Below are 23,444 nucleotides of genomic sequence, written 5' to 3'. Positions count from 1 at the left end.
TGTAAATGTAGATTCTACAAAATAGCAATATCTGTGTTCTAGCCAAAACAGTTACCAACAGTACGCGTTATTATATAGCCGTTGGAGCACAAGTGCATAACGTTACAACACGATACCAGTACGGTGAGTATGTTGTTAGAATGATACCATTTTTCTTATAATTTCATATTGAACTATTATAAAATATTTTGTCTAGACTTTGAATTGTTTAATAATAATAGTAACTTTGCTTTGATGTTTAAATGAAACTTTGTTATTGACTATTGTATTTGGCTTAATAGTTTACTGTTATTATTTAATTAGAAATAACAAGGTAGTTTCAATAGTGGTAATTATATACAAACAATAATTTTGAGTAAGCGACAAGTCTCAGATTCAAACAAATACTTTTAGTGAACATTAACAAATACAGTTAATGGCCAATACGGCACCGTCTTAATCTCAAATATTCAACAGCTGTTGCTTTTGTTAACATTTGTGACTCAGCGTTATCACACCGAACTAGTACAGTCTACTAAATGTGTTCGTGGACGATTAAAAGATACTTAAAATGGGAATGGAAAAGGCTATTTATGATAGAATGGGGGGGGGGGCAATATCAAATAGGTAATATTTTTAAAACTAATACGACAGACATTCTGGATAGTGACTACTATTATCAAACAAAAATAAATAGGTGGAATAAACCAATAAAGTTGTATTTTTAAATCAAATTAGTAATCTAATATTTTAAATACAAATAATGCAGATGTTAGTGGATACCAAGCAACTAATTCGCTTGATTACAATATTCAGCTGTTATTTCATATGCGAAACAACGGACCCATTAAAAGGTAACAATAATCATGTTTAGCACAACTGTTTGAATTCCATAGTTTGAAAAAATATTGCTGTAATTAATTTATGTACATGATTTGGTAAATCAAGCTTGGAGAATGGAGATTGTTTAAGTTTTCCTTGTATTCTAAGGGAGAATATTTTTATCGTTTAAACTGAAATAAAACAACGGTTTGAATATAAATTTAACATTTTTTATTTCACATTAAATTTACTCATTTTTCGAAACTCCAAAAATCTTAAATGTAATGCCTTGGTATTTTGGATTTGTCGATAAAAATACTAATAGGTTAGTATATAGTAAAAATCTGATGGCTTGATTTGGGCCTAACGTTAGTGTGACAGCTAAACGGATAACCCGATAATTTTAACGATTAACCCTTTAACGTGCAGGTCTAAAATTAAAATTTAATAAATAAGGCAACTGTGGCATCCATAGAAGCCACCATTATAAAGACTGTAAACGCGCAACAATATATTTGAACATTCTACTTTTACGTAACTGTGGCGTATGCGGTAGCCACTTTTTGATCAATATAAAAACAGCTGTAAAATTAATCTGTTTTTGGTTTTGTTTATCAATATCGATAAAATATTATCAATGTAACCATCGTGACCGTATAATATATAATATTATATGGTGATAACCGTATTATAATCGTGATTATTAAAAGTGGCTTATACACGTGCCACTGATTCATAAAAGTGGTTATAATTTCAAGTTTAGTTAATTTTAGTGATTTTATGACTTTTTCGGTTTTTACTAAGTAAAACAATTATTCAAATAAGTACACAGTTTAATTCTTTATAAAATTTTACATAGATGGTAGACTATTGATAAACGATTGTTCTGTTTTACACTATTTTTGCGTTCAAGAAAAATACAAAAAGAACTATTTAAGAAAAAAACTGTATTTTTAATTGCTGATTATAAAATGTTATAGTAAACTAAAATTATTAAATTATATATCATTAAAATCGTTATATTCTGTAGTTTTTAACAGTTTATTATTTATCAATGTAACTATTTGCGCAAAGAAGATTTATGAGCACAATCGGTTTGACCAAAGCATATAGCCAGACATAAAGTAATTGCAGCAAGAAACTTTTTTTACTTTTTCAAAACAACAAAATATTGTTAAGATCCTCCTGTACAATTTTAAAATAGTTTATTAAATAGTATACTTCTAATTAAAAAAAAAAATATATGATATTTTTTATCAAAACAAAAATAATTGTCTCCTTTAACAAAATGTACGTGTGTTTTAATTATCTGTGTGACTTTTTAGGTTGCACTGATGTTATGTATGTAACAAGTAAGAAATTTTGTTAAAATATACTATATTATATGTGGACTTTTCCTCGCCAAATCGTACATTATTTAATTACTGAATTACAGGATTTGCTGAATTTTTTTCACTTGTAGTACCTACAAACAATTCTTCCATGATTTTTTTTAGTTTTTCATTTCAAACCGTTTACGAGATAGGAATTTTCGATGATAATGATTTGATAAGGTTTTTGGTATTGGTACAGTTGTGCTGTTAAATTAAACCGAGATTTTATAAAACAACTATCTAAATTATACTTTATTAGTGTGCATTTAAAAACGAGGTTATTTTAATTCTTGTTTTAATAGCTAAACTGTCCTTTGGATTAAAAGTATAAGATAGAGGAACCTAAACTAACCTACCTGTGTAATGTACATATTTTGTATTAGCCATTCTTAACCATAAACTCCTAGTACATCGCCATAATAATTTAATCCATAGGTTTTATTTACTTTTTTTAAATAAAATTTTTAAAAAAATGTTGAAAAAAATCATAACATTTTGTTATGAAGAGTTGTAGTATACAAGTTGTTATGTATTATTTATTACTATTATTACTACACGATTAAATAAATTACTATCATTTTTTGCTTATAAAAAAAAAATTATATTTACAATGAGTCTAGTTGTTTTTCGTATGACTGTTTAATGTATTTACTAAATAATTTTTTTTTTCATTAATTTGTTTATTGTTTATCGTGTATATTACAGACGAAATTATAAACAACCTGATACCAGGTAAAATGTATTAACAATAACAAATTAATTACTAAAATCAGAAGTAAAAAAATAACGAGACAGTTACTTTTATATTACAGCTGTGAGAGATTTGATTATACAGAAAAGTATTGAACAATATTCTTTCAGTAAGTGCATTCATTAAATACATTGTATCAGAAAATATCAACAACATGATACAGTAAACGATTTTAATTAGGATAACATATTATTACACTATATTATTTAAATGTTATTAATTTTGACACTTTCCACTCTATAATGTAAGTAAGTGAATAGTATGAAAGTATCTGACGTTTAAATTTGTATGTAGTGTTTTCTAAATAACACATGTTAGTATTCTTATTTTTTTATTACATTATGTTTAATACTACATTGGAATATTAATAAGTTAAATTTTATTTTTTACAGCGATAATGGTTAATACTCTTTTACCACTAGGTAATTACCATAAAGTATTTATGGTAAAATATAATGAATTTGTAGTTTACTAGAATTGTATTATATTATATTTACCCAATAATACACTAAAAATATTTTTAATATAGATTCATCAGAGGTTGCCAGGCAAAAATTAGGTAACTATAATTATATTATGGTAGCTTAAGCGTCTTATATTTGCATGTTATCTAATATCTATGTTATACAAAATTCTTAATAATTCTGTCCTAATGTTTAATGATTTAACATACAGAACTTAAAAGTCCTGCACTCAGTACTATAAACTTAATTATGTGCTCTTATATGGGGAGTAGAATGTTAAATACGCAGGGACTAAAATTGAGTACATTGCAATAGCATATTATATACATGTTAATATAATATAATAAATGTTTAAGAATTATTAAACATCAAGTTGAATACGATAGAATCAATTCATAAATAACTTTAATTCCATTCGATTTTAATCAAAATTATTGTAAATGATATATTATGTTTTCAGATTCTATGGACATATCAGACAGAGAGGCGGTACTTCAATATATCATAAAGTCCAATATAGGTAAGAAAATAATATTTTAATCACTAAATTTATGTCATAAGTAAGTCTCTTACACTGGTCCAATACAATGGGCGTTTTTTAACATAACTATCTAGGCACTTCGTCATAAGATGTACGAATATATTGCAATTGATTATTGTTTTATTACCTTTAATAATAAAGAACGCCGAAGGGAAAATTATAATAATGTGGTAGCATTTCATACTACAATGTGATAAGGGTGGGAAAACGAGAGTATTTTAAGATCAAGATTAAAGAAATAAAGATCAGTGGAATGATGTACAGTAAAGGTATAAGTGATATTTTCTGAAAAATTTAATTTTATAGAAGAAATATTTTTCTAATAGTCTTTTACGCATTGATTTAGATGTTAATTAAAAATAAGGTAATGATATACCATTAAACTTTTTTAAATACCCTTTCATTAATATTTAAAAAATTAAAGACAAACATTTTGCACAATCATGATCTTGGTCATTTTAATATTCGATTGTACAAACGATTATTTTTTTAAATTAAAGTAGAAATAGTTTTTTAATTTTCAAAAAACATTTTTTGCCGTATTGAATTATTTATTATTAAACCCTTAACTTAATAGTTTTTCTAAATAACAAAATAAATTAAAATAAAAGTATTTTATTGTTTGGCCTAGAAAAGTTATGTATAAAATAAATGTAACTTTAAAGATCTAGTGCTGAGTTTAGCACCGCTCGGACTGCTAGTAAATATGTACCTATGTATTGATGGTTTTGTGCAATACGATATGAATAAAACTTTATTCGAATTTGTTTTTTTTAGAAGACCAAAATGAAATTGTCAATATTGATGAAACAGAAATTGAAGGTAACGTGTCTTTTTCTACAGTATCCATGTATATTATTAATGTTTTACTAGTACAACATAAATTATTCTCAACATAGCAATATTTCAATAATTTTCTTTATGACTCGTTATAATTGACGAGAAACGAAATTAGCCATTATTAAAATTAGGGGTTTCAGAAATATCGCTCATAATTTAAGGAGCTTGCATGCGGTCTGTTTTTTTTGACGTTTTATACCAAAATGCCAGACAAAAATTTGACTACTTAGAATGGGTCGGATTTAAATTCTGTATTAATTTAAGAGTTCTTTAGCAACTTTACTAGGTTATGTAGATTAAAACCTCTTTTTCCATAAATATTGCCTATACAAAACTCCTTAAAAAACAGACCGCATGCAATCCTCTTAAGAGGGCGTCGCACAGTGGTCCAAGAGTGAATTCTAGGCGCTCAAAAGTCCTATTAATAAATTTGCAAAAAATATCAAAACAATTATGAATTATTAACTTTAATATGTTTCTTAGACATAATATAAAATTTCAAGGTCATATGTGTACCTGGACGTTTTTTATTGCTATTTAAAGTTTAGTTTTTATAGTTTGGCGGTTATTTTGATTTCAAAAAATAATATTTCGTTACAATTTTTTTACCCTTTGATATTTTTAAAAAAAATTTTTTAATTATATTTTTTTATTTAACAAGTAGATAACCAAAGGAAAAAAATATTTTTTTTAAAAAATGTTTTTTTTCAAACTAGTTATGATAATTTTGAACGAAAAATATCTGATGTTTTACATGTTTTTTTTTTTAAGAGAGTAGTACTAAAATTTGCCAATTTTTACCCACATAGCAATACATAGGTGTTGTAGAACAAGTATTCAGGTTTTTAAAAATAATAATTTTTTTTGCGACAGACAAAAATTAATTAGTACACAAGGCAAATTAAAAAGTATGATTTTTCAGTTTAGCGGATATTTTGTTTTCAGAAAATATTATTTCGCTTACAATTTTTTTACCCTTTGATTTTTTAAAAAAATGTTTTAATTTAGTTGTCTATTAGTTAAATTAAAAAATTTAATTAAAAAAAATCAAAGGGTAAAAAAATTGTAAGCGAAATAATATTTTCTGAAAACAAAATATCCGCTAAACTGAAAAATCATACTTTTTAAATTGCCTTGTGTACTAATTAATTTTTGTCTGTCGCAAAAAAAATTAATGTTTTTAAAAACCTGAATACTTGCTCTATAACACCTATGTATTGTTATGTGGGTAAAAATTGGCAAATTTTAGTACTACTCTCTTAAAAAAAAAAACATGTAAAACATCAGATATTTTTCGTTCAAAATTATCATAACTAGTTTGAAAAAAAACATTTTTCAAAAAAAATATTTTTTTCCTTTGGTTATCTACTTGTTAAATAAAAAAAAATAATTAAAAAATTTTTCTTAAAAATTTTTTTTAAAAATATCAAAGGGTAAAAAAATTGTAACGAAATATTATTTTTTGAAATCAAAATAACCGCCAAACTATAAAAACTGAACTTTAAATAGCAATAAAAAACGTCCAGGTACACATATGACCTTGAAATTTTATATTATGTCTTAGAAACATATTAAAATTAATAATTCATAATGTTTTGATATTTTTTGCATATTTATTAATAAGACTTTTGAGCGCCTAGAATTCACTCTCGGACCACTGTGCGTCGCACTGCCCATTTTTAAGGAGTAAAGTATAGGCAATTTTTTTACAACATTTTAATTTAAAAGTTAAACTGTGATGTGTAATTATTAGCTTAATAACTAAGACTCTATTTTGGTGGTTAATTTATTTTTGGACTATCACAGCATCCTTGAAAGCGATTTTAAAATGTTTTTTCATCTCTACTTGTTTAAGCAGACTGAAAACAACTCGCTTAATTTTGGATTTAGAGTAAAAGCACCCATTATAAAATTAAAAGAGAACAATATTTCGGAGGGCAAGACGGTGCGTTTTTTCATTATTCTATGTATAGCGCTCAGTACATAGTTTATAAATAATGACTATTTTAACATTTTTGAATGACTAACTTTTCAAAAAAAGAATTTTTTTAAAAAAAACGCACCGTCTTGCCCTCCGGAATATTGTTTTTTTTTCATTTTATAATGGGTGCTTTTACTCTAAAACCAAAATTAAGCGAGTTATTCTCAGTCTGCTTTAACATGTTTATACCACTGAAAATCACCGGTGCAACGCCCTCTTAAAACTAAATCTAGAAAACCATAATGGAAAACTCTTTTAATAATTTAAAATTTTAATACATTTACTATTATTCAACAGAGTACGTGCAAAGTTATGATGGTGAAAGGGACATACGCATACAGATATTGTTGCCATCAATGATGCGGGTACTTCACTACGCATTTGGTAATATTATTATTATCTTGATAATGTTACTTAAAAAACAATTATTCAAAAACGAACAGTGAACGATTTATGAATTTATGACGTTATATATTATACGGTCCAATATAATACATGTTTAATGCGATTTTTAGGTTTGTTAGAAATGTGTTACACCGACGGTGATAAAAAATGTGAATTGATGGCATTGATCAAATCATTTTCAAATCCTCAAAATAAATATACTAAAGCAAAATGCGTAAGAGGCCAATGTGTTATTACTGAAATTACTCCGGACGGAAATACATTGATGTATAACTACGTTGATAAAAAAAAATTTAATTTATACGCTGCTTGTTATTTAGGCTCCACTTTCATAGATTACATTTTATGGATGGGCAAATAAAATTGTTTATTTTTTTATACATACTATTATACCTACTATTATAGATGATTTATTTTAAATGATTTGCGATATTATACCAGATTGTATCTATAATCCTAATTCAATATCGTGTATTTATTCAGACTGTTCAACGTACATATTGTATTAAAAATCCAGACTCGCTAGAGACTAGAGTTAATAATAATTAATATTATTCCTAACTGTGACCTACTCCATGACAATAACGATGTTAAATATTAAAAAAACATGTACAAAGAATGCACAGGCAACACAACACAAAGTCAAAATAACTTGAATAGCATAAACTTCATTTCAACTTTAATTACATGAAAGAGTGTATTGTTTTATTTTTTGCACAAACCCTACTTTCTCAACCACTGCTCTATTCTAACACGCATTACAACTAGAAAATATAATTATACCTACAGATTTTGTGTTTATAGTGTACAACTAGATTTAAACAATATATTATCCAAGTTAGAGCAAATTGATAATTGCCAATTTATAGTTGAACAAAATATAACTGCCTTATAAATAGACGGTTCTTAATAAACAGTTAAAATGAGTGAAAAGTAGAATCTTGTAACGAATATTATAAAATATTTTACTTTTGAAATATATTTTTGATGTGATCCAGTCTTAAGATCTAACTCTTTTGAAATTTGTCCGTTAAACTTAATTATGCATTTTGAATTCTGCACAAACGATGTTATCGTTCGAAACGTAAGTTGGGAAAACGTTACAAATAAAGACTAAATATATTTACTAAAAAATAAAATTTCATTAATTTTTTTTGACCAAATGAGAAAACAATTTTAAAACGTATCGAAAATAACATTGTAGTTATTAAATAATTTTTTAAAATATGTTTGTAAGAAAATAATCCTCTTACAAAATGTGGGAATGACATAGATAACTAAAAAAAATTCCAGCTCAATAAGAAATGCAATAATTCAGCGACAAATACGCTATTGATGACGCAATTAAACTAACGATAAATTAAGTTATAAATTGGTTAAAAATTGCATGGGGTTTTATAATAATATTTACATTATTTACAACATTTCAGCAGAACCGTCTTAGGCTATACAGGAGCTATTGTGCATACAACGTTTTTGGGCCCTTTAAGAAAGCAAAAAAAAAACGTTAAGATATAAATTGTATTATTTGGGGCCCCCATCAGGCCGGAGGCTATGGGCTCGTACCCCACGTGCCCTTAGGGTAAAGATGGAACTGCATTTAATGATAAACCTAATGCTGTACATATTTACATACATATTTATATACTTTACAAATTGATTTGCTTGCCAATACTTTGGAAATATTCCATCCTCAGAAATATATTTTTTGTCGTATATTCTTGCTGCCTGTCGACTGATTAACTTGATACAACTATGAATCTTAAAGTTGAATATAGTCCTATTCTATATTTTTATTTCATTAGAATATGTTTTAAATTTAAAAAATCGGACGGTTTATAATGAATTAATTGTATTTAAAATGCAAATTTATATTCTACCTTATGTAGAAAGTCTTTATACTTTAATAGAACACTTTTCTCCTAGAGTGCGCGTCGGTTTTCATAATTCCTACTTGGTAGGTATGATACAATATAAATCTAAAAATAATTAGTTGAACGCTTTTTTTTTTCTGTGTGACCTTATTTTAACTTATATATTTGTTATCTTTGTCTCTTATTACAATTTTTATTACTCTGTAGCTAATTGGATTAAACATCGTTATTAAATGCAAATTTAAATTAATTAAAAATTGATTGATGATCTCTTTCAACTATACAAGTATGATACTACTTGATGTAAACAAATACAAAAACAAAAGATTTTTCAAATTATTAGATTTATACATTGTTTTTTGTTCTATATAATACATTTAAATATGTAAAGATATCTGTTATTTATGTAACAGTGTAATTGATCAAAATTACACTAAAAAATGTGAAGTAAAGAAAAACCTTAGCAACCCTTATAGAGAAGATGGCTTATGATATGTTTTTGGTTTGTTAGTGTGTATCCATAATCCTACTAAACAAAAAAAACATCACATTTAGGTTTAAATGTAATTCTACTTTTTTCAAAAAAATTATAAGCTATATAAAAGCAGTTAAATTTGAAGAGTAAAAGTACTCTTCGGATATGATTTTATACCTTAAAATTTGCTACACAAAGCAATCGGTTTAAAAATTATGTGGGCTTTCCATAAATTGTAATCTTATACGGTGATTTTTACTTTTTAGCATTTATGTGTAGCTGAAAAAGTATTGTTCTTACAGTATTCAAAGAAAAATAATTTGTTGCGACTTGACATAAATAATATTTGACTACTGGAAATAATGATAATTATTGCACTGCATCATTATATGACATTATTTTGGCGAAAACGTTGCAAAAAAATCCACTCAGCCAGTTTTAGTTACCGGAAAAGAATATTTTATTTGCATTCAAACGAATAATCCAAAAAGTGAAAAACGTTTCCGCTCAGGAAGTAATATTTTGTTGGCCCGTAGAATTAAAAATAATTGGATGGCATAGTGAGATTTGTAAATTTCCTCCTGTAAATCTATTGAACGTTAAGCATACAGTTAATGTTAGGGAAAAGGTCGAGCTGAGTTTGTTATAATACAGAATATAATTTATGTTATCAAGAATTGCTGCAGGACATGACTTTTTTACAGCTAAGAAATCTTCACCCATTTGAAGTATAGCCAACATTTTTAATTTAGACTTTAAACTGTAGTGTACACAGTAGTCGGTAAAAAAGATTCTTTATAGGTTGTTGTTATAATTTTTTTTTCAGAAATCAAAATTTACAGTAATTCCTATAGGATAAATTCAATTTTTAAGAATTAGTTTCTTTTTGTCTTAAGCATGAGATAGTTAACCGGAACCACATATGAATTTATAAATTGTATTGTAATAAATGTTTAAATAAAAACCACATAGTTTTGGATTGTATTGGTTTGTTTAGCGTTCTTAAAAACGATTAACAGACGTTAAATTTAGCTCTGTAAAGGTTTGTTCGGCTCAAATTACAATGAACATTGATTGACTGGTTTAGACTATAGAATTATAATGACCACTGGTATGTGTAATTAAGTTCAGGTTTGGTCAGAGATGGTGAAAGTAAGATGTCGGGTTGAGTGATTCAAGATCAAAACCATGGGTTTCGTACAGTGACTGAATGATTAAATATTTTCTCTATATAGTTTTCAGTTTAACTCACACAATTAATTAGCAAACTGCACAAAACAAAGCTCTAATTAGTACTTTTTTCGACCACAAAACGGTTACCAAAAATAAAGTCAACTGGAATATTTTGTACGTGAGACGTGGGACAATTGTAAATCGGTTTTTTTATGAAAACAATAATTCATTTGGAATTTTAATTAAAGCTTTAAAACTCGTTAGGCTGATCGGTTTTTTGATAGGGTGCAGTTCTAAGAACTAAAATTAAATTAAAACAAAAATATTTACGTACACGTGAATGAGTATGGGCGCTTGATTCGGTTGTTCGCATTGGATTTATTAAGGTATAAAAAAAAAACAAATTTAAAACTGAAAATATTGAGTGGGTTCAATGACGATGGTTTAATAAATAGAAACAAATTGTTGATTTCAAACTATCTTCCTGACCTTAAGATAAAAATCATTACGTGCAAAGTTCCTATGAAACTACATTCAAGGAAACGTGGCTTTGTGGATACTGAACCCCACTATTTTTTTATTGCACTGGTTTACACTGTACTTGGTTTAAACTAAGTTGGATTTTTACTACTTGCAGATACGCATCGAAGTGTTCTATTGCAGTGTAATCACATTAAGATATAAAAACTGCTTTTTTGACCCAACTTTGCTAACATTTTCTGATTTACGCTATACCTGGTTTAGGCTGTACATGGTTTGTACTTTGTACTGTACTGTGTTCTAGATATCAGATTTGCATCGAGACGTTTGTCAATGAATACACCACTTCCATATTAAATAACCCTCTTGAATCACTGTGCTAATTTCTTATTGTGCTGGTTTATACCGTACTTGGTTTGAGTTGGGTTTCTCTGTAAAACAAACTATTATCACTATAGTAGTTTTAGTTTACTCGGCATTGAGTATTTTAATAAATAATATTGTACTTTGCGAATTTGAGAGTAATAAAGTAATTTATTTAAAATACGACCACTCTTTTACTTTTTAGGCGGTTAAATGAGTTGATTAAGAGTCTAGGAATATTTTAGGGGTAGATACTGTTCCTGCTAGGATCCTCTAATTTATTACCTAGAACGGGGGCAGTCAGAAATGTGGTCCACTCACCGTACTGCATTGTAACTTTATATTACAAAGGATTTCAATTTGTTTTTTATAATTATTTATTTATTTATACGTTTACAGCAATTGAAACAAAAACAAGAATTTTTTTTTAAAGAATTCATTTTTAAGGTTTTCAATGATGACGTCAGTAAAGGGGGAACAGGACGTCTTGCCGCCTATGTCGGGTGTCTTCGCACCATGCCCAATAGTTTAAGCCAGCGTCAATCTCTAATAACACAGGTATACAAATATAATAGGTACGTAGAAAATATAATTAAACAAGAACGAAATAATATGCAAAATCAAAAATTAAGAATAATTATCACAAATATCAAACGATCGATTTAAGAGTTGTTAGTTGTTAGGACAACCAATTTTTAAGTTTGTAGTTGCCACCTATATAATTTTTCGACAGACGCATCACTTTGACTTTGCTCTGGCTGGGGACGAAACATTTAAATGCAATCAAAATTTTAAGAACAATACAAGCAAAAAAGAATAGTTAGGACCGCGAATAGCAGCTATCGAGTTAGCTTTTGACCAATAATAACGAACAATAATTGTGAAAAACATTAGAACCAGACGCTGTACACATATAGCCAAACAAAATACATAATTATCCACAATGACTCTTCATTACTGTAATAATACAAATATATTGAAGTTTAATTTTTAATTTAAGATTTTTACAAAATTTGCCTATACCAAACCCCTTAAAAAAAATTAAAACTGACAGGTTGTTAGTAGACAGCACTACTGACTACCTAGAATATCTTTTGAACTGTCACCTAAAATAAAAAAAACTTTTTTAGATATAGTTACTGTTTTAATTCATATTTTTTACTGTTAATGTCTCGGTCAGAGACTAGTTGTGCTCAATAACTTGAGAGCATATTTTCATGGTTGACACGAACAGAATTGGCTTGTAACGTGCTAAGTTTATAGATTTTAACAGTACCCGATGGAAATTTGAAATGATCCTGTAACAGAGCGGTAGCTTGTCACTGTGCTGCCAGCGCGATACGACCATCATAGAATCGTAATCAGCTAACCGTTTTGTTAGCAACTCAAATAACAGTTGTGGTCCTTTACTATTATAATGCATAGTATTGGATGACGAGCACGGTTCACAAAACAATGCTCGACCGACTATCAACCCTAAATACACATACATGATGCATTATAATAATATGTCTTGTCAACAATATTGTAGTTGTTATTTGATAGTCAAAACTGTTGCTGTTTAATTTGTATACAATTTGTAAAATTCTACAGTGTTTAGAAGAAAAATGATAATATTATTTTCAATGACTAAATAAGTCTACGCAATAATCCTTATTTGCTCCAAAATATGTTTAATGAAAGAATCGCTGAAGTTATAATAATTGTAATTCATCGCGTTTAATTATTCGGCCAACTCTGCAAACACATTTGCAGACACTTTGACAATTCACCGTAATCGTCAGTAGAGCTTTACAAATATAATATACAAAATTAAACATAGGTGGTATGCTGTATGCATACCATATCAGTCCGTATGCTAATTGTTTTCATTATTTATATAGAAGAGCTGATATACCTACCCATTATGCTAATACAGACAGGATTACAAATATGGCAGCGAGAACGTTTGTCACTTAGGCTAAAACGGTTTTTGTAAAATAGACATCATATATTTTTACACAGAATGATCTCCCTCGAAACAAATCTCTAATGTTTTGTATTTTCATCCTCTGAACTTGCGAGATGGCCACTTTGAAGTTTGAACCCGTCGTACAGCTGTTTGGCATCTCATTGCTTATCCACCATCTAGTTCGCCATTCGTCAATGGTATTTACAGTGTGTAAATGGAACGCATTATATTTTATGCACGTATCTCTTTGTTTGACCCGTTTTTCTCATTACGGCTCTGCAAAATAATTACACGACTGTCAACGGTCGACGACATCCGGAATTCGTTTTTGCTACAAATTTGCACGCCACTCGACCCAATTTCATTTCGAATTTAATTGAACTTTATCCATTATCGATTGTGTTTCAGTGGCACTATTAAATTATTATTACCTGAGGCGGCGACCCGGCGGCCGCTGCAGTCAGCCCTTTCGACTCGGTGGCGGTACACATTGCCCGGTGAAAAAACAGCTATTGCAAGCACGCTTATAGGATATATTATACATTTTTTACCCACGACGAGAATACCGTGTTTATGACTCATTCGGAGTCTATTGTGTTCGATACCGAACACATAAACCGCGCTGAATATATCATAAATTATATAGAACCATAGTATTTACTTGGATTAACTCGGTAAGTAGTTCAATGTCTTGTACAAAGTATACAAATTGTATTTGCACACACACACACACACACACACACGTTAAGTACAACAAATGCACTATTTAAGTTGTTATTAGAAATCAAATAAAAACGAAATACCGATTAACCAAAATCGTTAAAATCTCTGGACCTATGAGTTCATTATTGATATAAAAACTATATACATATATAAATGCCTCTAAAGCTAAAATATTTATAGTCAAAATATATTTCCGACAGTTTTTTTTAAATCATTGAAAAATAAAAATATTAGTAAAAATGTCTACCACAAAAAAAAACCGACGTTTTAGTTTTAACTTTGAAATATTATAAACAAAACAACTTGGGCGTTTTGAATAAAACATTATTTCACTTCTCATAAATAATAATAAGAATTCTGAATTGTGTGTTTTGTGAAAAATAAAATAAACTAACTGTATTGTCCTATAACGATAAATATTGCCAAACGAGTGATAATAAAAATCCTGTTACATCTTGATGTCAACAGTCGTCGGCATGATCAACACGTTTTCAGAGTTAACTAATTTATATGCATGTGAATATATTTCAATACAAGTAAAATATACAGTATTTTATGCTCGAACATCTGTACATGTCAGCGCGTGTCGCCGCCGCTTGCCAATATTTTACTACAGCAGTTAGTGCTATTGTTGTGCATAAAACTAATAACATAGTCGTTTAGGCTTAACAAATAAGTTGTAATAACTCTAACTAATGAATATTATATTTACAATAAATAGTTTAATAATTAAAAAAAAACAGTTCTCTGATACAATCACTTTCCAATAAACACTTTGACGCGAATCTATAAATGGCAGAAATACAATTAATATCAATCATAACATTGTAATGATAATGATGTGTTTAAATTGTATTTTTAGTATAAGGGTGAATACGATTTGAGTTGATCTGTTATAATAATTTGTTGCCATAGTTACCATAGTTATACTAATTAATAATATAACGTGCATAGCAACCTAGAAATTGACTAAGGTCAAAGTATAAGTTTCCCTTTATTTGAAAAAAGTTTGACTTCTGATTTTGAAGACATTTGTATATGTTATAGCTCCATTCTAGATCTATCTTCGGTCTAATTTTCAGACGTTAAACCAAGAACTTCATAAAATAAAGCGATGTAAAGAAAAAGTTTCCACCCCTTCTAGGGGAAAGAGTTTATGGTATAATATTTAGCTTGTCAACATTTATCGGTAGTACTCTGTCTAAACTCTAAAGAATATTCCATACACATATGGAAGTAATTAGACTATTTAAAAAAAATTAACGGTGAGACGTTATTTCAAGTTGAAAAATAAGTAAATATTTCAGGTGTTTTTCTCGATTTTCAATGGAAAGGGGTGGACTTTATTAATGTTTGCCCAATTTCCCATACGGTTTCTGATCTACAGAGTTGCTACATGAAGAAACCGGCTCAGCGGTTTAGAAAATATCGTGGGTCTCGGACACAAAAATAAAAATATATAATTTTTAAAAGCAAAAACCTTCTCAGCTACGCATCGATGCTAAAAATATCGATTACTACTCTTTGGAGAATGGTTTACAAAGCAACGGTGGACACTTGATGACGAATAGCTAGTGGTATAAGGTATTTCAGCGTTCTCATCGTTAACACTTGCTTCACACATCTAAGTATTATCCTCGCACAGCTATGTCGTTTAATTACCGTCTACACAGTTTTCAAGGAGAAAACAGGTAGGCGATGCAATACTGCCACTGTAATTAACATGTAACTACGGCCTACCCGTTTGAGCACTTAAAATTATGTTCACCCGCTTTCGTATCAGTCGTTTCTTAATATAAAGGCCGAATATTGTTATTATAATTTATGTATACATACCAATCTTACTGAAATTTTAAATATATATATTTAGTGTCAAATACAAAATAAAAATCAATAGATAATATACGACACTCCGAAGCTAATATGCTGAATAAAGTTTTAAGGTATAAACTTAGGCGGTTTCTCTAAAACCTTACTTGAATCTAATTTAAACCTTTTCTAAGTTTAACATTATCTGAATCTAACCTATCCCGATCACAGCCTTCTTGGTTGGTCTCATAACCCACCAAGATTTTTAGCCGCCACCATCTCTCTCTACCCTGGACCCAATCTTCCACCCAACAACTCTAAAGTCTTACCCTATTAAACCATCGATTTCTTGGTCTATCTCTTGGCCCTTTCTTTAGTTTTCCGCATAACGTATTCAAAGCGTGCCACTATGCCCCTTTATATATTTCTTTACTTTCGGAACTTTTAACCTCGATCTTCTATAAGTTTAATATTAAATTTAATTAATTACACAGTTTCTATTAGTATACTGAAAGATAGTAAAGTATTTTCATGTTTTAATGACCGACCGCATCGTTATTATAGTTTCAACTATTAACCGAAATTTACCGCTTAGACTTGGCCGTTTCAAAATCATTGTGGCACTAAAACGACGCGACGGTTTCGTTTAATGCCTATATGTATACATGTATTTTTGTCAACGATTCGGTGGGATGGAATGCTGTATAATACAACAGCTATACAACGTTTGGATGACGGTCGTGTGCGTAGTACACCGTTTCGGCGGAAAAGACCGTGTTGGTGTTCCCCAGTGCACATTTCCTCCCGGAAAGACAGTATATATATATATATATAGTATATATATACAATGTTGTGACGCAATATCATTAATCATTGTGTGAAACAATTTATTTCGCTCGGCCTAATTGCTGAGCCGCACACGGTAAAACTGAGCGTGCTTTTGACGCCCGTCCGATTCCTATACCTGTGGCGTTTTATTTTGATAGTCTTATTATTCGTTTAGAACGTGGTCCTTGGCTAATCAAAATTACAACACATCATAATACAGTATAACCAGGATAGTCGGCCAAATAACACCATAAAGTGATACATTTTTTAACAAAATGTGTAAGCTCCAAGAACTAAACAAGAGACTAATAATTCCGGCACAGATGCGGCCACTACCTTTTTGGTAGCCCTTGCGGTCACTCGTTTTACCTATAAACTGGTTTTATGATACTGGCATTCATGTTGATAATAATAATTAAAAATATTATTACAAATATAATAACTAAATTAAAACTTTCCTTCACACTTTTACAGGCATAGGACTGTACATAATATTTACTAACGTATTTAAAATTTATTTTTAGAATATTTATTTTGTCTCAATTTATGAAGATATGTCAGTTTTTTTTTACGGTTTATTTTAGCACGTCTCTAGCAAGTTTTTGGGTGAAATAAATAAATAATTTTTAGGCATTTTTTGAAATCTCTGTCTCCTCTTCATATGATTTCAACTCTATTGTCGATTTCCGTTAACATTTTCCCCCGTCTTTTTCCTTCCATGTTAAAAAAAAAGTCTCTGTGCTTAGTTTTAATACAAGACGATTGTACAAAGCTAAATAAGTCGGTCAAAATTAATTAATATGTTTGTTTAATCTGCTGTTCTAACCTTCAACAACATTAATTGTTCTGTGTCTTTTATGAACCAGTTTATTGAAAAAAAAAAAAAGATTGACCACAAGTGCTACCAAAAAGGTACCTCAAATGTGCCCACACTAGACTCAAGACGTATAACTTATGGAAAAAATAGTTACTGTACTCAAAGAACATCGGGCACAAGGAACTGGTTTTGTTATTCATTTTAGAAGGTGGTCGTATTGCCCAAAATGCTTAGTGATTTGTATAATTTCTGGTATTTTTGTTTCACAACAACGTTTCTCTAAACGAATAACTTTCAAGAACGGTTACTCATAATAACAATAATAATCTAAGACCATATCGTGTCGAAAGGTTAGGTTACTGGCTTGGTTGTGTATTTAAGAATATCAAAACATAATTCATACATGTTTTCTAATATTTAAATTTGTTTTTCCTTTAATATTCAATTACTAATATTATGTATTTTCCGTATTCATTTACCTGCTGTCTTTTATCATAACTACTCAAAATATATCAATATCTTACATCTCTTTCTGCTATTGACGTACTTCTTAACTACGCCTGAAACTAACTCTATTTGAAAAAATTTGATCGTGGGATTCAAATTGTACAATTTCAAAAGACAGAATGAACTCATGATTATGTAAAACTTGTATACTAACTAAGGCGAATTCAATTCTTTCTCAGATTCGCATCGAACCGACAGTGAAAAAGTTTAAATTTTGATATGAGAGTACAATAACAATATATTATGTCTTGAAGAACTTTAAAGAACTCTAAAGGAAGATTGAACATTGTTAAATTTCTTTTATTTGGTTCACCGCGGAAACAAATTATTTATGCAAAAACATTCGGTCTCACTACAATTGTGAAAGAGTCTACCTTTTCCGTATACTTTGATTAATTTATATTTACAGAAGCTTACAATTAAGGGTTAAGGTCTTTATTGTAAGCTGCTGTACGTTAATGTTTCTTTGATGAAGAAATTGAATTCAACGACCATGCCGCTTTATTTATTCAATACTTTTTTTCCTTTTCAAAACACATCTTTTAAACTGATTAAAAAATAAAATGTCGGTTAAAACAATTATTATTCTTTCACAATGAATTGTACAAACACAAGGAAGTTATCAAAGTTATTTTATTTTTGCGTAACAATCGTTTTATAAATAATTGAATACAGAAATTGCCGTCTTTCACCTTAAACTTTCAAAAAAAAAAAAAAAAAACAATATTTAATAAAATGACCGCATAATTAAATTAAACATTAAAGTGTTCAATGTTGATCGTTGTTATTATAAAACAATATTTATGAAATTATAAATAAGTACTTCATCCCGTTAGAACTTTTTTTGCTGGTATTAAAAAAAAACTCGTTGAATGTAAGCTATCTAGAATTCAACCTGATGTTATGAATTGCTTTTATAAATGTTATATAAAATAATGCCAGCACAGTAAGGTGAACACCTATTTTGCAATTTCTCGTTTTCTGCTGTAGTGTCTCTTTTTCATACGCCTTATTTTATTCTATAACTTATTCTTCTACCACATAATATATCATATCTCCTGAATTCAAAATATCGAAGTGAGCAGAATAATATAATAAGTAATTAATAATAACAGTTCAACAGTATTGAGTATTAACTCAATGACTAATAAATAGTATCCACAATTTTTTTGACACTGCACTTTTTTTATCGTTCATTATTTTTAGCTTTGATGCGGAGCTGAGAAAGTATTTGGTTAAAGTAATTGGTTTTATAATAATGAAGTATTTTTTGTTGTGTTTGAAGAAACAATTTTTCCTGTGAACCGATTTGTTTTTAATTAATTGTAAAAATATTTTAGAATAAAAACTGTGATGTCTTTTATTTGTCAGCTAAGAATGTAAACGTGTATAAACGTGCTGATAAAACGTGTAACCCTCATATTCAATCCTTTCTATCAAACAAAAAAATACACTTTATATTTAAATTTATCATAAATCTTTCAAAATTGTTTTATTCCGTATAATGTTATATTTATAATAATTGTATTAAACTCGTCTCTACTTATTTGTGTATTCAAGTGCTGTGGGTTATACAGCATGTCCGCTTAGATTAATATTTTGTACTTAAACTCATGTCTGACGCTTCTATGAAAGAAAACAAAATATAAAATATATTAAAATAAAATTGTACAAATAAAAATACAACAAAATATAGTTATAAAAATAATTCCAGTATACTCTACCGATTTATTAGTTTTCTTCAAAAAACTCTTCGAGTTGAGTAAATACAAAATATGTGCTTTGAAAAAGATTCAAAACTTAAATTATTATTATTATGACGAAATGTTTTTAATGATGTATGAAAAAACGGATTTTTCATGTCTTTTTTCCAATATTTTTTCTTTTGAAATATTTTTTCAACTTAAGAGTTGCTAAATGATACCATTATTCAGTCACCGGCAGACCGGCTACCATTAAAAAAAAATCAACATGGCAATTCAAGTTCGTATTCTTTTTATCTTGGGCTCTAATTTTACGGTCGGTTTTCGTACGCTGTTATTTTTATAATATTACCGTTGAAGTTATTTTCTTCGTTTTATTATTTTAGCCTTTAGGTAGGATCAAGTCAGGTAAGTACAGTTTTTTTTATAAATATCAATTACCTCAGCAATTTTTTCTCTTGCGCTTTACATCTTGCTTTTACAAAGGAAATGCAGCGGATAACTAAAGTAATATTAAAATACAAATAAATAAAGTTCCTATACAGCTTTAAAGAGAAGACACTGCTGTTCACGAAATAGATCACTGAATACACAAAATATAATATGTCGGTAAATTAATAATAATCGATAGATACTAACAATCTACAATTTACTAAAGTATTTTGTGCTGTTGATTTTGCATTTTAAAAATCGCTACTGACCGTTTTATATTCTCTCATAGTTACATCTTAATTCGGAACTTTTGATTTTTGAAACTTCTATATGCCTACCTATATTATCTCAAACATTCTAGCTACATAAGTATGGGTTGTTATTATTTGGTTATATCACTGCGATGACATCATTATACCGACATATTATATTTTTTTGATGATGTACACGCATTTTTTACATCACAATTGAACGAATATTTATGACTTAAATATTTTTAAGTGACAAGAACTAATAATCTTATATTCATATATATTTAGGATGACTTATGTTAAGTTAAGGTTTTGTTGAACAAGTTCATCAACAATTTGTTTTTGTAAGCTCAAAAATTCTAGAAACGCTATCTGAGACTTACGAAAACATTAATTTTCATAAAAAATCTACATTTCCTAAGACCTCCGTTTCCATTAAGATTGAGTAGGTACAAGAAAAAAATTTCTTTATGTTTCGGTGTACTTAGTATAATGAACCTTAATAAACATTTGGTTAAATCGTGTTTATTTCTCTGTACAAATACCACACGACTACATCGTACAAAATTTGTTACTTACTGCAAAGATAAGCTTGGCCCTTGGTTACTTATAGCAATAATATAATATTAAGATAAAAATCATCATTCAACACGAGCTAAAAGCATTTCACCTAAAGTTCAACTTGAGTGCACATAATAAAATATTAGCCTTAGGTTATTTTTTAGTATATTTATAACTCGGCGTCCAAACAAAAAGCAACAACTATTAAAATGTTTTGCTATATATTTAGCATAATATAAAAATGATAGTCCAATAAATAACTTTTGTACAGTTATTATACATATATTACTATATTTTAGAATAGGATACTGATATATTATGTGGTGTTAAGTAACCTGAACATCAAATGTCATTTACCTCATCCAAGAAGAATATGTAAAACATATAATATATTATATTATACATATAAGTATGTATTACTGGTCGTATAAAAAATTGAGCCACCATAATAAGTAGAGTAAGTGATAGGTTACTTTTGTGAACTTTGGGCAAGCGAATAAGCGATGTGGGAAATATGCTGTTTTTAAGTTTTAATCTGCTAAGGCATCAATATCAAACTATAATGTTAGGTTAACCGAGTATGAAGATATCCGTCTCGCGTTTGTAAAGTTAAAAATAAAACAATATTTTCGTTGAAACAATAAATTGTTACATTCGTATCGAAGTTAGGACATGTGTGTTATGGTTAAATATTTTGATAGGTAAGTAAACATCATGTCAAGATGTTTACCGTGGTCGAAATAAGTTTCGGTGCAGTGGACTTACATAACATTCTCAACGACGCGTATTTGAAAGGTAATATTTATAGATACATGTATATTGTATGTAGTAGCAACTGTGCCAAATCGATTTTAAAGGGTTGCTGTCAATATGGTGTTCTTGTACATACAGCGGCAACCCGTTTCACACAATATATATTAACCAGCACTCGTATTATTGTTATCAGGGTCTGTCGTTTATTCCTCCGAGCCAGAACAGCATATTGCTATGGATGAATTTACGGCTAATATAATATATTATTATAAATAAATTCAAAGCCACTATATTTTGTCCGGTCAAATACAAAAGACTATGGAATTTACGAAATTTGATTAATTGAAAGGCATTTTGATAAAAGATTGAACGATTCGGGCGATTTAAAATAAACTGGACGTATAAATGCTTCATTCAACTCTTGTGGTAACTTTTTCATTGGTGTATATCTGTTTGATTATATTATACAACTGTGGCGTATGCTTTTGCTCTCCTTTATTTAATAGTTCAACATCAATTCTATCTTCTCCTGGTGACCTTATATATTTGTAGAGTATGGATCGAATATTCTACTTCTATTATGCTATATAGGGCTTGCTATTTTCGATCAAATGTGGTATCATCCAAGTAGTTTTTCAAATTATACTTTAAATTCTTTAACGATTTTGATCCGAAATTAGTGTACTATTATTATTATCCAAGAACTGTAAAGCTGGTACGAACCTTGTCTAAACTATTTTGCAAATTTAATGTACTCTATGGGATGATTTTTGAATTTTTCATATCTTCTAGTCGCTCTTTTTCTGCTAATCACTTTTATCTTATGATTAATGCAGTCACTTCTCTTCGCTTGTTTTTGAAGCCCTTTTTATGACCCAGTTTTAAAATGTCATAGTATTGGAACAACATTTGGTTACGTTCCAAATCCCTTCTTATAACGCAAAATAAAGTGTAACCCACCCACAGGAAACCGTTATTTTTTGTTGCATTAACATGATTGACATCCGTGACAACCAGATTTTGTAGTTGTACCCACTAAATACCATTTTAATCAAACAAACATTTAGTCGAGGTAACTTTAATTTTGTTGGACTATGTTGTTTAAACATTTTCATTAGTTATGAATATGTTTTAAAAGAACTACTAATCAGTAAATACAACTTCAACATTTTGCTGTCGCCAATATGACCAAACTTCTGTTAATGCAACACATTTTTATCTAACAAACCTAAAGGATTTTTTCATGTTTCGGTGGTACATAGTTATAATTTTAACAGTTGTAGGAAAGTATTATTTTCAAATTATAAAGTTCTCGGCGTTTGAGCATACAAATTGGTCGAAAAACAAAAAGACTTCCGAGTGCTTAGGAACACTTAACAATATCAAAACAGTTTCCTGAGGACCAAGCGATTAGAAAAAAAAACGGTATTCCGAGGGTCGTTTTCGAGAGCCCAAGCTCTTTGCCAACTTTCGCATTATCACATCAGCGCTATTTCTGGTCGTATCTTAGGGTTTAAACTTTAACGTGTAGGTTATTTTCCTTAATAATTTATGGCTAGCACTTACCGGCTTAAACAGGTAGGCAACT

The 23,444-nt window shown here is 28.9% G+C and overlaps 1 protein-coding gene across 2 annotated transcripts; it reads left to right on the top strand.

Annotated features, from left to right (window-relative positions):
• Nucleotides 1-7,589, top strand: LOC126838658 (uncharacterized). 2 transcript variants are annotated; one of them, XM_050573261.1, is made up of 11 exons: nt 1-123; nt 749-833; nt 2,127-2,153; nt 2,880-2,906; nt 2,987-3,034; nt 3,318-3,347; nt 3,455-3,484; nt 3,850-3,909; nt 4,708-4,752; nt 7,049-7,135; nt 7,267-7,589. In XM_050573261.1, the coding sequence occupies exons 2-11, from the start codon at nt 749-751 to the stop codon at nt 7,515-7,517; spliced, it is 690 nt and encodes a 229-aa protein (XP_050429218.1). In that variant the 5' UTR covers nt 1-123; the 3' UTR covers nt 7,518-7,589. The 2 variants fall into 2 exon arrangements, with proteins under 2 accessions (XP_050429218.1, XP_050429219.1); XM_050573262.1 differs by having other exon boundaries at nt 48-127.
• The last annotated feature ends 15,855 nt before the right edge of the window (nt 7,590-23,444 follow it).

Source organism: Adelges cooleyi, unplaced genomic scaffold (genome assembly GCF_023614345.1).
Source record: "Adelges cooleyi isolate 19-005CV unplaced genomic scaffold, UGA_ACOO_1.1 ACOO_flye_CR_arks_rails_tigmint_CR_PRNA_30, whole genome shotgun sequence".
NCBI classification, from domain to species: Eukaryota; Metazoa; Arthropoda; class Insecta; order Hemiptera; family Adelgidae; genus Adelges; species Adelges cooleyi.
This window is presented reverse-complemented; position numbering and strand designations above follow the sequence as displayed.

Excerpts from the sequence above, each read along its gene's own strand:
- LOC126838658 (XM_050573261.1), top strand. The coding sequence starts at position 749 with ATGTTAGTGGATACCAAGCAACTAATTCGCTTGATTACAATATTCAGC. Across the intron at positions 2,154-2,879 it reads TGATGTTATGTATGTAACAA|ACGAAATTATAAACAACCTG; the intron begins GTAAGAAATTTT and ends TGTATATTACAG. Across the intron at positions 7,136-7,266 it reads GGTACTTCACTACGCATTTG|GTTTGTTAGAAATGTGTTAC; the intron begins GTAATATTATTA and ends TGCGATTTTTAG.